This window comes from Ammospiza nelsoni, chromosome 6 (genome assembly GCF_027579445.1).
Source record: "Ammospiza nelsoni isolate bAmmNel1 chromosome 6, bAmmNel1.pri, whole genome shotgun sequence".
Taxonomy (NCBI): domain Eukaryota; kingdom Metazoa; phylum Chordata; class Aves; order Passeriformes; family Passerellidae; genus Ammospiza; species Ammospiza nelsoni.
Genome location: NC_080638.1, coordinates 38,097,441 through 38,114,319, shown reverse-complemented (window position 1 = coordinate 38,114,319; position 16,879 = coordinate 38,097,441). Strand labels below are relative to the sequence as shown.

Sequence of the window (16,879 nt, the reverse complement as noted above, 5' to 3'; positions counted from 1 at the left end):
TCAGTTTAACACAAATATATTCAACTCAGAGTAAGTTGCTTTTAACTCAACACAGCTGCGACAGTAGGAAGATTATGCAACTGCATTTTGATTTCTATGTAGAAAGATTATTTAAAATAAAAGGAGTCCAGAAGCTGAATTCAATGACCTTTATGGGTACCTTTCAACTCTGGATATTATCAATGATTCTATTAAAAGTATATAAATTACAGTCTTTTTAAAAGTCCAAGTTTCTCCAAAAGAATAACTTCAAAGTATTTTTAACCATATGATTTTATACCCACAAGACATCATTATCCATGCATATGAGTAAGCCTTGAGAAAATTTAGTGGCCTTTAAATAAGTCATGTGTAATTCAAATCACAGCTGCATACCAGCAAGAATTTCATCTATTAGTTAAATTTAACTATGCTCTACTTTAACAAAACTTATTTCTGCTATTCAAGTACCATCAGATTTAAGATAAAAAAGTGACATTTTAAAAATGCTACAAAAGATAATATTACAAAGGTCAGATTATTTTGAGACAAGAAAGAAAATATCTAACTGATCAGGAACACTCCAGATTTCATGTCAAAACTATACCTAATACAATGACTGCTGGCCTAAAATGAAAACCTAAACTGTAAAGAATGTACATCTAGAATCCACACCACAAAGCCAGTCAAAAAATAAGTAACACTCAAGCATGAAGATGAAACATTTTTCAAGTAAACTGCAACTATTATTTTCCCTTTATTTCCCTGTTTTGTTCCCTTTATTCTGTTTTTATAGAGAACCATAAAGGTAGTACAACTTTCAACTTGATTACCTGTTTGCCCACACTAGGAAAATGCAGCAGTCAGTAGAACTACTACATAAGCTTTTCTTTTTATGTCCCTGCTCTAGAGTTCCAGCTAGACAACTAAGAATTAAAAAGAAATCACTCCTTTCATTCACCAGCCCTAAACCTCATTCCAATAGCAAAAACTGCAACAACTGAAAGAATCGGTTCTACTCAAGAACGCACAAAGCAGCTTTTTCCTTAAAAAAACCACAGCACCTCACTCAAATGGAAGGAAGCCTCCACATGTAAGCAGAGATGAAAATAACTGGCATTTATTGAACAGCTGACTATATTGATAGACAAACTATATCATTCACTAAGGTTTGCTAGTTCCAAGCAACTTAACAGGAACTTAAGAGAAAAAAATCAAACAAATATAGTTTGAAAATTTTAAAGCACCTGCTTCAAATGAGGGTGTAACTCTTGCATATTTTGTCTCTTCCCATTTTACAATGCACCAGAAGTTGTAAATAAAATTTAAATTAATTGACTTACCTTCTTATCTTCTTTTACTTTGTGAGGTTTCTTTTTCATTTTTTTCTCATCCAATTCTTGGTCCGATGTAATAGCAGGATTATCTATGCCACCCTTCCATGTTTCAACAGGTGAGAGAAGTGGGTCTTCTTCACTTCCACGATGCCTTCCTTTTCTTTTACCTTTGGAGGTGGTAAAAGCCTCGTCATCACTTGCATCCGAATGGGTTCTCCTATAGTAAGACTTGGCTTTGCTGAACAGTGTCTTAGACTTGTACTTGTATTTTGAAGGTCTTCTTTCCCCATGACTTTTGGATACTCTATCAGAAAACCCATTTTCTTCTTCACCTTGGGTATTTATAACAATTGAGTTTCGAACTTTAATAATACGATTCTGACTATCCTCTGGAACGGCATAGATGTCATCTGCAAAGCCTTTATGTTTGTAAATCGTGTCAATAGGTTCAGCATAGTTGTCAGATTGCTCCGTATCTTCTGGAGGTGCTGCAGGCACTCGAGAAGGCTGTTTCCTGGGGTTTTTGCCAATACCTGCCTCAATAGTTTTCAGGAGGTTGGGGTCCAGTTTTTTCACATTGGTTCTTGGAACAAGCGGTTTCGGTTTTATCGGAGGAGGCACTTTATGGTTGCGTTCGTGGTCGTGACAATTGATTGGTGTACTGTGAACAGGATACTCATTTCCTTCCAAATCCAGTCGGTACTTTGAACGGTCGCTAGGTGCTGGAAGTAACCTTACATCATCACCAATGGGACTGTAAGGCGGTGGTCCTTCAGCATCATCCTCTGAATCCGGGTAATTATAGTCAAGGGAACCTCCTCTCGGAGACCTTGGAAAAACATCTTCACTTGTATGTGTTGACTCCCTTGTGCTGTCTGACATGTAGGAACTTTCAATCATGCTTTTCTTCTCTAATACATCACTGAAGAACAATGTGAAAACCTCAGTTTGACGATGATATTGAGATAATGAATATAAAGCTGTAAACTTAGCAGTAATTTCTGTTGCTATGTGTTCTCCTTCAGTCATGAGTTCCTTGATTGCTTCATTCTCAAAGAAGTCTGCCTGGCTATCAGTAACAGCCACCAACTGGACAGGAATTGTATCCTGAACTTCAGAAAGAAATGCTCGAAGCATTCCCATGGATGCCTTTCGCTTCGCAGAATAGACCAGTATATATCCATGAACAAGTTCATCTTTCCTTACACCAATGGAAGAATGATATGATAAAATAGTTATCTGTATTCGGCGTCTCTTTTCACCTATTATTTTATCAAGCATTAAGGAGTTATTCTGGCCAGCCTGAGCAGCACTACAGGAGTGAGAATCGAGGAAAGGTGAAAGAATAAGATCCACACTGAACGGATCGCCACACATGGCACACATGACAATCCTTAAGTCAGCTTCTGACAGATCTTTAATGGTGGGAACTGGACTTACAACATCAAAATTGTGTTTAACTGCTTCCAGTACTCCCCTCAGAGCTTGTTTTATTTGGGCCTCGTTAAACTTGCGTGGGTATGTACCAGCAGGCACATCTACAAAAGGACACTGTAACTTGTTAGCCAATTGCTGTCCCTGATGCCTCAGAATAGGCAGATTCTTGCTAACACTGTCCCTCTGGTTAGCCAATATTAATGTAAATGAAAGATTAGCCATATACCTGTCTCTCCTTATCTGAGATGCTTCAGCCCTTATTTTTGCAATGCACTCCCCAATAAAAGTCAGTGATTCAATAGAGTTAAACACGCAGAAACAGCCATGCGGTTTGAAGGCTGAGGTCCACAACTGAGTCAGCAAGTATGGGGATTTGGCATCAACTGGCCTAAGATCTAGTTCATATATTTTTCCATCTAATGCATACTCATCATCAGTGGATTGTGTCCGAATTTCATTTGCCAATTCTTGTGCAAGGCCATCTTTGCCCAAAATGAAAAGATTGATTTTATCAATGTTGGCACTATCATGGTATAAATTTGAGCGTCCGTGGTCCTGTTGCAGGAGACTGCTGGCAAGCAACTCTTCTACTTTTATGTCCATGCAGTTTTGGCCACTGAGACAGGTTTCTTTAGTTGGGTGATAAACAAATCCTATATGTTTAAGCAGAAGAGATTCTCTATCAGGTGCAAGTTTCTGTAAAGCTTTGTATCTAGGTTCTTCACTCAGAACTGCATGAATTTCACTCATTTTATCTGTACTTGGTGTTGCATTAAGATCCAGATCGTAAAATAACTCTGAGTGTTCAAAAAGCATTTCCTGAAACTCCTCTTTGGCTTTTTCAACAATCTCCCTCTGATGCCTAGCATACACTTCCTTACTATCTCCATCAGTGATGTATTTGAATGCTTCATCCTCCACCACAAAACATATAACTTCTTCCCATGGCTGTCCAGGTGAAATGAATTGGATTTTCTCAAGAGTCTTTTTGAATTTCTCCTTCATTTCAACCCTCCTTTTTTCAGATATAAGATGCTGCACATGGTTTTGATAAACTTTTTCTGCCTCTAGGGTACTGAGAAGGTCAAATGGAATCCTTCTGTCATTCACTTTATCTATGTGGTCAGTTTCATCCCAGGGTGTTTTTTCAAGCACTACAAAACAAGACTGGAAGTCAGGCCTTTTCTCCATTACCTTCAAGGCTTCTGACCAGCTCAAAAGTTCAATCTCATCAAGATTTGATAGAAGAGTATTAAGAGCTCGTGGCAATGCATTAATGTATTCTTCTTTTCTCTTTCTAATATGTTCCTGTTTGAGTTGCTCTATGTGTTTTGAAAATGTATTTTTGGCCTTTTTTGTTCCTTCCAAATTTATGTACTCCTCATAATCAGGGTGGTTTTTCAGTTTGTTGCTAACAGTTTTCCAAGTTGCATGATAGTCTCTCACAGTTTGGACAAGTTTTTCAAACTTATCTGTTGCCGTAACAACTAACTGTCTTTGAGTTTTATAAGCATCCAGATAGGGGATTATTTTAGGCTTACCACGAGTTTTATCCATCATTTGTACCAGTGCAGTAAAACATGTTTCAACATTGACATTGAATCTTGCTGATGTTTCCACGACCACAAGGTTCTTCTTATTTGAAGCAAAGGCCTGAACCTCTCGCAGATAATGATCCACACATTCGTCACATTTTGTTGCTGCTATTATTATGGGTTTTTTAGATTTTGAGAGCTGGATGTAAAGATTATTCACAAATTTAAGTTGATCATCAAACTTCCTATTGCATCCTTGGCTTACATCAATGCACAATAAAAACCCATCTATGTTTAATTTCCCTTCAGGCATTTGTTTTTGCTCAAAGTCTTGCTCCAAGCCTAGCTGATCTGTGCAAATGTACATGAGTTTTTCTGCGGACTGCAGTTTGGAGGCAGCTGCACGTTTTATGTACAGTTGTAAATTCGTACTCCGATGAGGCAAGAAAGTCTGATCATCAATGAACTCAGTCTGCTCAATTACATGAATTCTGCACTCAATTCCATCCTCACCGCTTTGTGCTACGTCACCCCAGTACAAAAAGTGATCATTGTTAACAACTCTTCCTCCAAAGTCAATTGTGCTAAGCACAGAGGTATGCTCAGGATAATATTCATCTGCTTTTGAACGAACGAATCTATTGCACAAACATGACTTTCCAACTCCACAATTGCCTTTATCCTTTTCAGTTCCAGACAGTCCAACAACACTAACAGCATAAGATGGGGGGCGTGGCTCTTTGTTTTTTGCCATCATAACTTTCTTCTCATCCTTTTGCAATTATCAAGGTAACTGTATGTGGTTTTCATTCTGGAAAAGGTTCCTACAAATTTGAATTGTATATCCAGGGTTTAGAAATCGCCTTCAGTTGTTCCTGCTTCAGCTTGTGATTAAGAGAACCTCAGATAACTTGGACAAGGAGCATCATCTTCCTAAAAAATACAGAGAAAAAAATATCAAGATTGCAGGTATTTTTTTGTAATATTCATGAGGGAAAAGAGATTTTAAGAAGCACTTGTGCAGCTTGATGACCCTGATTTTTTGTGTATATGAAAATTCTACAACTACTTTGAATGAGATCATAAATTCATAATTCAGTAATGCTAATGCTATTTATACTACAGATTTAAAATAAACAGATTTCAGGCACAGCTTAGTAGTAGTTTTTCAGCTGTTTTGATAGCTGAGCAGCATACTTCTAAAAAAAAGAAAACCCACACCCAAACTCCCAAACCACTAAGCCCAACCCAGTATTCATGCACTTCTATTCACACTCAAATTTTTACTAGGTATCATGCTCATCTGTAACTATAACATTGCTTTTGTGTGCATTTGTAGGTTTGAGCTCAGGTTGCAGTAAAGAAAATTTCAAAACAAGTAGCTGTAAAAGCAGGCAGTTGGCCCAGCTGCTACCTATATCCAGAAGCAGACTACTTGATTGGTATACTAACAGCAAACTGCTTTTAAGGAAATGTTTCGAACAGGAATTCTACAGAAAAACAAAATCATACAAACACAAAGAGTAGGACTTATGTATAGATTTTAAGACTACAATGTTGTTGTTTCATTCCATCTGTCTCTATTAAAAAAACAAACTTCTATTAACTGGAAACAAAAGCTACTATATCTACTTTCAAAGTTCCACAGAATTACTACAAGGTTCCAGTGGCTTTATTGAAGCTGTCATCAAGTATAACAATTACCACCAACTCTCAGTTATTAATCAGAAGACTTTACGCGCATGCATACTGCAGATGGAAATGCATTTGCTGGTTTTGAATCAATTATATTATGAGAAAGAGAAAAAACTGAATACCCATATGAGTGGTCTCAGAGATGGTGACAAGTGGCATGAAATCTACTTGGGGGCCAGTAACCAGCAGTGCACTCTGCAGGCCAGTACTGGGTCCAATTCTGTTCAGTATCTCCATTAATAACTTGGATGATGGGGGAGAAGGTATTCTCAGCAAGTCTGCTGATGAATAAATTAGGAGCAGCAAATGATCCAGTCCTGCCTGCAGGGAGGAATGAGCCATGCACCAGTACATGCTGAGGCAGCTGCATGAAGAGCTGCTGTGCAGAGGGGGACCTGGGGATCCCAGAGGACATGAACACCACCCAGCAGGGTGCACCTGGCAAACAAGGCTAAGAGCACCCTGGGCAGCAACACGCAAAGCAGTGCCAGCAGGCCAAGGCAGGTTAACCTTCCCACTTTGCAGCACTGCTAAGGCCACACCTGATACACTCTCCAGTTCCACAGCACAGGAGAGATCCACAACTACTGGAGAATGCAGCAAGGGGCTAAAGCACCTCAGCAGCTCTCACTTAAGAAAAGGCCAGGACTGTTCAACCTGGCAAAGAGAAGACTCAGGGAAGATCTCATCAATGTGTACAAATATTTGGGGGAAAGGTGAAAAGAAGGCAGAGCCAAACTCATTTCCTGGTGCCCAGGAACAAGACAGGAGGCAACGGGCACAGATTAAAATACAGAAGATGCCATATGAACATCAGGAAACACTTTCTTTTATTGTGAGGGTGACTGAGCACTGGCCTGGTTAGCCCAGGGAAGTTGTAAAGGCTCCTGCACTAAAGGTATTCAAAAGACACCTGGACACAGATCTTGGCAACCTGCCCCAGGTGAGCCTGCCTGAGCAGGGAGGCTGGACAAGGTGACATTCAGAGGTCTCTTCCAACCTGCACTGTTCTATCCTCTCTGAAAATATTTTTATAAAAATACTTCTCATTTTCTTGGTAAAAAGACAACTATTACATGGCACTATAAAAGAAAGGCAGATACTATTGTACCTAACATATTTACTTTTACATTTGTAGATTACAAAGTAACAACACAAATGTACTTAAATATACCTATAAATAGTCCTTATCAGAATGAAAGTATAACAAGCATCAATACTGAAATGTTAATGTTATATACTTTGTCCTGCTTAGCAACAATCAGCTAACCAAAATATAAAATACAAACTACATACATAAAACCAGCTGTTCATTATGGAAATCACAGAAAAGGAAAGTACTTTTTTTAGGAAGAAAGTATCAACTTCATTAGAAAATTAAGGTGAACACCTTATTTTTGTACTCAAGAGCTTTTATATTGCAAAAACTGAAACTTTTATGCCAGATTTTAGAATTCTTTTTCAGTTAAATAAGATTACTCAAAGACCTATTCAGGAAGACAAGTCATATTTTAAATTTTGCTTCTCACTGTTTCCACTGTGTTTATTATATTCTTAAAACACAGAATTTGGACCTAACAGAAAGTGGCTCCAGGAATAAAAATACTTAGCAAAAATAACATCCTTTACAAGCAGTATTTATATTACTACAAATAAACCCAGTGTTTTCTTTCTAAAGCAAAGCTTATCATAGTAGCATCATTCAAACTGCTAGAATGAGAAATTCAGTCAGCACTTCCACTATAAAATGTTTTCTGTTTGCCACAGCACAATACAGATTTCATGTGGACTAAACTAGAACACAAAAATCTTCATCCACATGATTACTTCATTTCATCAGGAAGACACTGTCAATTTGCAATTAGTTTATAAGAAACAATCAATACTTTCAGATACTCTACATCCTCAGTAGCAAAAGTTGTTCCTCCTCCATCTACAAAATGTTTTGTTAAATCGATACATTTTTAAGCAAGTAAGTACAAAGAGTAAGGTGAAAGGAGACACTGAGAAAGGGAGAACAAACACATCAGTCTCTCATTAAAGTTCTGACGTAAAATATTTTAACCATAGTAGAAGATGAATCATTAAAGATATTTAAAACCAGCATGGGTTTGTTTTTGGTTTTTTTTTTTAAATGCAGTTCCTACTTTGCACTGATTGTACAAAGTCACAGAACAAAATCTGTGTTAATTAAGTAATAAAACTGGTAAAAAACTGACATTATAATGGCTTCATATTTAATATGTAATCATCATTAAACTGTTCTCCAAATGGAAGATTTTCCATTTAACTATACCACTAACGTAAATTTACTTTATCGTTTTGTACTGTTTTAAAGCATGCACACTGGAAATTCATTGTAAATTCATTCCATTATCTTAGCTCAATCTGCCTAATTCAATTATAACAAATTGCAAACACTACGACTCATCTAACCCTCCCCCCACCTTTGTTACAGATGCAAAGGTTGTTTGATTTTCCCAACTAATTTCAATCTTAGCACTGAAAACAATACAAAGCATCTGACACCACTGCAGGAAGGACCATCCACAGATGCACTGTAGGACCTTGTCTCTACAGACTTTTAGATTTCCAAGCATAGTTATAAAGTAAATAAGGCAGCAGTCTGTATTTATTTAAAGGTGGGTACCTTTAAACACATTCTAAAGGTCTAAAGCCCAAACTTACCCTTAGGAAAGAGGTGCAAAGCAAGATGACTCTCCTGCTGCGATCTTCCTGCAGTAATGTCACACATTTAAACAGTGCCCTTCAGTAAGTCCTTCCCTGAGGGATCTGAAAACAAAAAAAAAAAAGAACCATTAAAAGTTTCAAGTTTATGGAGAAAGAAGCAGCAATCAGAGAAGGTATAGCACTTCACCTATGCATGAGGATTGTTTCCCTTATTTTAAACCCATTAACAAAACTCAAGCTGGTCTTTGTCTAAATTTGGAGGGTTTAAATCCTGTAATCACACCTATTAATATTTGAGCGAGGGCAGAGTTCATAAGTAATCATGATTTGAATTTCAACTTGATACTTCAACAATACCTAGGTTCTAGAAGCCTGTTATGAAAACAATTAATGTAGCTTCTTAGATAACATATAAAAATGAGCTATAAAAAACACTAATCACTTGTAGAATAATTTGGAATTCTAAAGTGTTTAGAACATAGGTTTGCAAGATGAAGTTGGTAGAGTCATAAGTACAAAATATATTAAACAGATGTATGTCTATGCATATATATTCTATTAATAGGAGAAAAGTACAGTCTACATCAAAACCCTTTTACCACCCCTCTAAATTAAAAGGGCTCACAAACTGTGATGAATTAGCAAGTTAAAGTATAACTGTATTTGAAGATTTTGAACTCTCAACTAGGATACAAATCATTAATTTAACCCTTTTAAGTGCTGATCTCACTGCAGGGATGCTCCTATAAAGTAATCAGAACCAACTCTCTTCCATTGTTCTTCCCTTTGCACCCACACAAAACCCAGAGTTTGCCAGCCTGGTGACCCACACACCTGATGCAGAACAGGAAAGGAACTTGAGGCACTTGCACTGGAATTTCATGTAAGCCATTTTCAACTAAGGAAAGGTGTCATTTTTAAGTAAGATGCAGCACCATGCTGCATATGTGCTAAATACTACATCAAAACAACACACCTATTTCTTGTTTTGCCATTTACAATTATATTCTTAATAATTTCACTTTGCTTTGGGAATAACATCCACTTTGCTCTAGTAAATTTTCCTTTGGACAAAAAAGGTTTGGTAATATTCATAAACAGTACAACAGTAACTAACATGGTGGTACAAAAGAACACCAAAATCAGTAGGCAGCAGTCTCAACAGTCTATCAGCCCTGCATTAAGCCTGGCTGAGCTTCAGTGCTAAATTCTATCAGTTAATAGAGAAGATAGGCAGTAAGGCCTGTTCCCTGCTCTTACCTCCAAGCTGTGGCACTCCTCTACATCCACAGCTAGCTGAGCAGACCAGATACTTGCTCATGAGGAAAAACACAATGGGACTCTGAAGAACTCAGAGTATGTGGAAGAGCAGACAGAGTGAGAGAAAAGCGTCTCCAGTTGCAAGAATGCATCTGAGGCTTGAGGGACACTGCCACAAGAGAAAGCTCAAACACAGGCCCCCAAAACATCAGTCAGAAACATTAAGACACCAGAGAAAGCCCTATTTACAAATACATGTTTCCTAAAGTCTTCCAAGCTGAACTCTAAACACTAGAATAGAATGCCATACTATTAGCAAGTAATAAATACTTGAAGAATTAATCATCTATCAGTATTAAGTAATTGTGACTGCACAGGAACTTGTAGATGAGTCCACAGTCAAGAAAATCACTTACAGATAAATACCCTAGAGTATTTCTCAATATCCTCCAAAATTGCTTTTTTAACCTACAAATGTTTTAGGCCTAACGTGGCTGAAGCAAAGATGTTGTTTGAAAGAGTCCACAGAATTGCTTATGTCCATCAACTATTTAAGCAGTCTGCCAACAGGGAAAATAGAGTGTTTTCCACAAGTCCTTTACTCACTCTGTAGTGTTGCCTAGACACAACAGTTTATGGATCAGTATTTTCTGGGGTTAGGTTCAATCAGCATACTCTTGCAGCTGTGTTTGTAAATTACCTGGCCAAGCAAAAAGAAACACATGTGAAAAAAAGGCCCATCACATCCTAGTCTGCTTTACCAAAAGAAACTTACTGTAACCTCTACAGCAGATCATCAAGTAAATTCAAACACATTTGGTGTCATTGAAATGGTCTGGAGAATGAGTTTGAAAGTGTTGTGCACTCAAAATACACAGATCATGACTCCAAGAAAGTTACAGCTGCAGATTCAAGTTACTACTGATACCAAGGTTTTATATCAAGTCATTCCTCACTTCATACTTTTTGAGAACCAAAAAGTACTGGCATTGGAAAACATTTATTACAGTACCTAATGTCTGAGATCTTTCAGCACAACAGTAACTATAGCCCAACCCAAAACAGAGTAAGAATTCCAGTTTTCTCTTCTAACAACCAGTTAGAAAGAAAAAAATGTTGATGTACCTTAACATAGCATTGTCATTTCTCTTCCAGTATTTACCAAGAGTTATCTTTTTCACTCAAGCAAGTATAAGAAATCTTCCCTTCAGGTGAAAATCTTTTTTAGAAATGAAACCAAAGTATATCAATGTCACCTTATCAACAATTTCAAATCACTTAAGGCTGTTGAGGTCCTAACACAACGTGTCCTGTCCACTTTACAAACACATTAATATTCTTGCCTTCACAAGTGCTGGTAACTTTAACTAACCATACCTGAAATCTTATTTATAAATAATGGTAAATACAACAATTACCCAAGTATCAGCCAACATGAGAAAAAACATGATTCAGATTGCTTATCAGAACTTAAGCTCAACCAAGCAACAGCAAGACAGTAAGGGACAAGAGTGATCCTCTGGCTGAAAAGAAATTCAGTTGAAGTGGTATGCTGATTAATCATGCCAGGGAAATGCAGGATGGGAATGGATGACTCCAACTGCTGTTCATTTCAGATTTGGTTAGTGTGACAGCCAACTATAATCCCTAAAGGAGTTCTGTAGCCTACATAATTCTCTCCATACAAAAGCAAAGTAATCAATGTATTAAAAATAAAAAATAAAAAAAGAGAGAAACCTCAACTGACCAACTTCATATTATAAAGCAAAGAAAAACTGTGTTTAAAAACAGAAGTTCAAAGCTCTTAGTTCCTACTAAGTTCAATAAACTTCTTCTATTAATAATACACTGAAGATTGTCTATGTATTACTCAAAATTAAATCAGAGCCTAAATATTATTTCTGAACTCAAAATATCATTCTTTAGGTGGAATCTAGCAGTCCCAGGGCATCTACTATCATTATTGCTCTCCACAAAAAAAACTCAAACAAGAGAAAAACCAAACCAAGCTACATAAATTAAATCAAGGTACAATAAAAAGGTAAAGTGTAAAGGTTCAAATTACCAGCACAGCAGTATTCTGAACTCAGGCCTCTCAAGTTACCTATTTTCAGATTTTTGACTATCTGAAAGCATTCAATATAGTTTCAAAGCCTGTATTTTAACAGGGGAGGAAAGTGCAAGATTACAGAAGAAATAAATTCTTAATTCTTTTGCACAGGATAAGCTCCAACCAAAAACATGCAGAGTGGTCAGAGAAGTTTCTCAGGGCAAGTCTCTCGATCAGGCTTATTTGAGGAGATACTCAGGAAAAACACAAAAGAACTAATGGAGAAATTATAGAAAGGGGATCCATAAAAAAAACTAACAAAAATAGGAGAAAGAAGAGGAAGCAGACAAAAAAGGAGGGCTCAAAGCAAGGACAGAAAAAGGGCTAAAATACATTTCCTGGGAGAAAAAAACGAAGAAAAATTTACATCCTGGCATGGGCAACTACAACTAATTTTACTGATCCACAGATCTGGATCGTTTCATGTTATTTTGCTTCATGAGCAACTGCAGTACAGAATCCAGGACTCAACACCATAAAGCTTAGTGTGTTGTTTGACCTTGTACAAGCTGTATGTGTCATTTCTACCTGTGTAAAGCAACACTGGTTAACCCCTATTTAAAATTACTAAATGAGAAAGGGAAATGGCCTATATAAGCAGCAAATAATATTCTGCATAAAAATTAGCCATCTTAAATCAATAAATGCCAAAATGCAACTATATATACTTTTCCAAAAATTGTGCATGCAGGTATTGGTTTTGCTGTTTTAAATGCAAACATTCTTCTGTCATGTTTGAATGTCAACTGATGCAGAACTGCAAAAATGCGTGGGAATTTTAACTCAAAGCCAAAGAAACAACTCTTATTTACCACAAAATGTAATGTGCAGAACTAGCCACAGATTAATTTTGTTTTCCAAGAGATGTACTAGAAAAACACAGTTGACACGCAAATTCAATATAACTTCGCAATTGTTTCAGATTTTCTTACTAGGAATTACAAACTCGTTTTTCTTTAAATATTTCACCAAATCTGTAAATACAAGGAAGTGATGGGTCAAATAATCTATAAAACGCAATACTCTTCCAGCTCACTCACACTGACCTTTAGGCTAAAAATTCCCAGAGTGAAAAAGAAAAAAAGAACCAACCAAACAAAGAGTGATTAAAGAGCGATTAAGTATTTCGCGTGCCCATTAGGAGAGACGTAACACGGACGCAGGGGAGGCAAAAGCCCCGGGAGCGCTAATCCGGAGCTGCCGGGGTGGGTGAGCGGGACCCCCCGCGCCGGCCGCAGCCCCCTGGCGGCAGCGCCGCCCGGCCGCGGGACGCAGCCCCTCGGAAGCATTCCTGCCTTATCAGCGAGCAGGAACGCACGGCGGGCTCGCCGCACGGCCGCGTCATGGCCACAGACCGGGCTGAGGGCGGCTCGCCCGGCGCTCCGCCATGGGGGCTCGGCTCCCGGGGAAGGTCACCCCGCCAAGAATCCTCCTGCACAGAACCCTAAGGACACACCGCGGAGCAGCCGCCACACCGAGTGATGAGCACTGCTTCGTGAAGTTTTGTGAGAAATATTCCTGAAGGATGCCAGTACATGGGATTTATCTCGTGTCAAGGAAGTACTTTTGGAAGCCTTAAGATAGCGTCAGCATCCTTCTCATATCTTAGTGCAAAAATAATTCCATTATGTTTAATAATCTACTCAAATAACAAGTCCCGACAGGGAAACTCACACAGAACAATCTATTATTATGATCAGTGCTTTTCTTTTCTACGAAGTCTGCAAACGGAAAAAAAACACCTACAGCTTTAGGAAAGCACATAGCTTGAAAAACATGTGGAGCATTTGGTTCTGTTAGTGCTAAATATAGCATTTTAAAACAATTTAGTCTGAGCCTAAAGTATTTAATTGGATTGTGTTACATATGCAACACCTCAGCTAAAGTAAAGTCCAATACCAGGGAGTGGTAGGCATTTGGTTGCAATTATTTACAATTGTACAACAATGGCAGCTGCTTTAGATAGGAATACTTCAGGGGTAAAATGCTATTTCAGCTCAGTATGTTCCACACTTATAAGCAACTTATGCTGAAACAAGTTAGTGGTAAGGTAACAAAAGCTTAAACAATTTCCCATACTTTAGGTACTGCAGACTTTAAAAAAACCCTTACATTCATATCATACTTTTTGAGCTCTTGTAAGAGAGTTTTAATAGAGTACTATAAATAGAATTTTAAGAATTTTAGCACTTCTTAAAAATAATGTTTAAAGCAGCACAAAAAATGAAAGTAAACCCTTACAAAAATGCACCTGGATGAATATTTGCAATGCCCTTACTTCAGATATGTACTATAAATAAGTATCAGAAGGCAGTTAACTCTGGTCACTGATGTCACTGCTGAAAACAACTGTCATGTGGAAGTCTCTTCACAAGGTAGGACAGCACATCTGACAAAAATGCCAACTATTAACTCCACATTCTTTATGAAGTAAGCATACAAAAAGTATCAGTGCTGCAGCTGGCTTCAATGCACAGGTTTAAAATGGACGGCCAATTGACCAGCTAACGCTGTTCTCTCTCTACTGCTTTTACTCTGCAGTGTAGAGTTTTCAAATTTCTGTCAAGGATATTTATTTTAAAAAAAAAAAAAAAAAAAACAAAAAAAAAAAAAACAAAAACCCACCGGTTTATCTGCACGACACTAAACTAAAGAATACACACATACCCCCACAGGCCTATTTTGGTCTAGATTAAAATCGTTCCCCTCCTACTTATTAAGGAACTATTCCACGCTGATATCAAAAGCGATACTGGAGAGAGCAAAAGAGGGGGGTACAGAGGGGTGGGGTGTACTGTGGGGAGAAGGTGACAAGTACGTCTTCCTTTTATAACTATACAGCCCTGCTTCTTTTTTAAATTAAAGCAGTGTTTCCTTATGTCCTATAGGTACAACACCACGGCATTACATCCGTATGTCTCTGGTGATTCCCTTGGGTGGAGAGAGTCTAAAGGTTATGCTGGTTGAAGGGATTCAAAACGCTTGAAAGCTGCAACACTGCAACTGGCTACCCTATTCCAAAGCCTTAAAATCCACCTGGTGGAAAAACAGAAATGCACACACATCATTAGGAGAGTGAAGTTTTCTGAAATTTAATATCGAGCAATATTTGAAGGTGAAAGGAAGGAGGAGGGGAATGGACAACTGTTCAAATTTAGTAGAGGAAGAAAAGAACAGAGAAGGCGTGAATGAGTATTAGGGGGTAATGAAGAGGAAAATAAGTACAGAGAAAGGAGAAAAGGGGGGAAAGGTAGTGGGAATGCAAGAAGGGAGGAAGCTAAAGGACTAGGCAGAAGAAGGGAATGAGGAAGGAAGAAGAGAGGAGAGGGAAGCTCCCCTTCCTGCCTTCCTCCCTCCCTAGAGAGCCGTGACCAGCTGGCAGCCTCGTACAGCAGGCTCAGACCCTCCCATTGCTCAGGCCTTCATCACCTGTCTGGGACCAGGCTCCCCGCTCCCTGCCCTTCCCGCCTGCCCTCGGCGGCGCGGCGGGGCCGAGGGGGCCGGCCGGGGGGCGCGGGGCCGCTGCCCGCTCCCCACGCGGCCCCAGCCCTCCGAACTGGTTACAGCCAGCGGCCGCCGCGCCGGCTCGCCGGGCTGCAGCCGCCTCCTCCCCCCGCTCCCCTTCCGCCTGCCGGGCCGGCCGCCCCGCTTCAGGCCGGGCCGGCTCCCACGGGACCGCATTCCTGCCCTCACCTCGCGCCGTCGGGATCCGGCTCCTCGGGGGCGGCGGGAGCGGCAGCATTCCCGGGACGCGGTCTCCGCGCCGGCGCCCCCGGCGGCTTCTCCTCCCCGCGGGGCTCTCTCCGCTCTCCGGCCCGCAGCTCCCGAGCGCTCCCGGCCGCCGCAGCCCCGTCCCGCCTCTCCGCTCTCTCCTCGGCGCTCAGTAATGGCGGCCGCCGAGCCTCCCCGGCTCTCGCTCGGCTGACGGAGTCTCTCTCTCCCCCTAACTTTACCTCAGCAGCTTCCCTCCCCTCCCCCCTCCCTCCCGCCGCCGCGGCTCAGCGCGCGCCCGCCCGGCCAGCTGCGCGTGCGCGGGAAGGAGTCTCTTCCTGCTGTCGCTGGATTCCCTGGGAAGCCTGGGAGGGCGCGCGCGGCCGGCACCCAGCTGCGCGCGCACGCGCGCCGCCCCGCCTCCCCCCTCCTCCCTGGCCCGTCCGGGGGCGCGCGCGGCGCGCGCCCGCTCCTGCCCTGGTGGCCGCGCGGGTATCGCGGGGAGCCGCGAGTCTGGGGGACCGCGGTTCGAGTCCCGCCTCCGGCAGCGGCGCAGGCCGAGTCGCGCCGCGCCCCAGCGTGAGAGCGGCTCCGAGGTGTGCGGGCGGCCACGGGCTGGATCCCCGGCCACCGGCACTGTCGGGTGGCGGCCAGCCTTAGCTGGGGCCTACGCTAAGCCTACAGCCAGCAGCGATGCCTCCAAGGAAGGAAATTGGCGGTTGACCAGGATGGAATTCAGAGATTCCAAAATGCTGGTGTGGTCAGCCCTGTGCCCCCAGCTCTTCTCCTGCCCAACTGCCTATAACTTTTCACAACATTTCCCAGGTTTCCCTAGTGTAACACAGCACTTCTTTCATTTGTTAATCATTAAAAAGAGAAGTAGCACTGCAGTGGGGCTGCGTGTGGGACACCCACCTTTGTGGGACAATGTGTAGGACATTTCTTCGCAGGCCACACCAGGCACTGGCACCTTGGGAATCCCTCTAGGACATTCCTTCACAGGGCACACCAGGCACTGGCACTTTGGGAATCCCTCTAGGACATTCCTTCACAGGGCACACCAGGCCCTGGCACCTTGGGAATCCCTCTAGGACATTCCTTCACAGGGCACACCAGGCACTGGC

General features: G+C 40.8%; 1 protein-coding gene across 2 annotated transcripts in view; it reads right to left on the bottom strand.

Annotated features, from left to right (window-relative positions):
* The window catches only part of ARHGAP5 (Rho GTPase activating protein 5), a 47,051-nt gene extending 31,069 nt beyond the window's left edge, over window positions 1-15,982 (bottom strand). For both annotated transcript variants that reach the window (XM_059475099.1, XM_059475100.1), the window contains exons 1-3: window positions 15,738-15,982; window positions 8,672-8,776; window positions 1,323-5,221 (exon numbers count right to left, since the gene is read on the bottom strand). In XM_059475099.1, the coding sequence (XP_059331082.1) occupies window positions 1,323-5,045 (3,723 nt within the window). In that variant the 5' untranslated portion in view covers window positions 5,046-5,221; window positions 8,672-8,776; window positions 15,738-15,982. The remainder of the gene's footprint in view (window positions 1-1,322; window positions 5,222-8,671; window positions 8,777-15,737) is intronic.
* Between the last annotated feature and the right edge of the window lie 897 nt (window positions 15,983-16,879).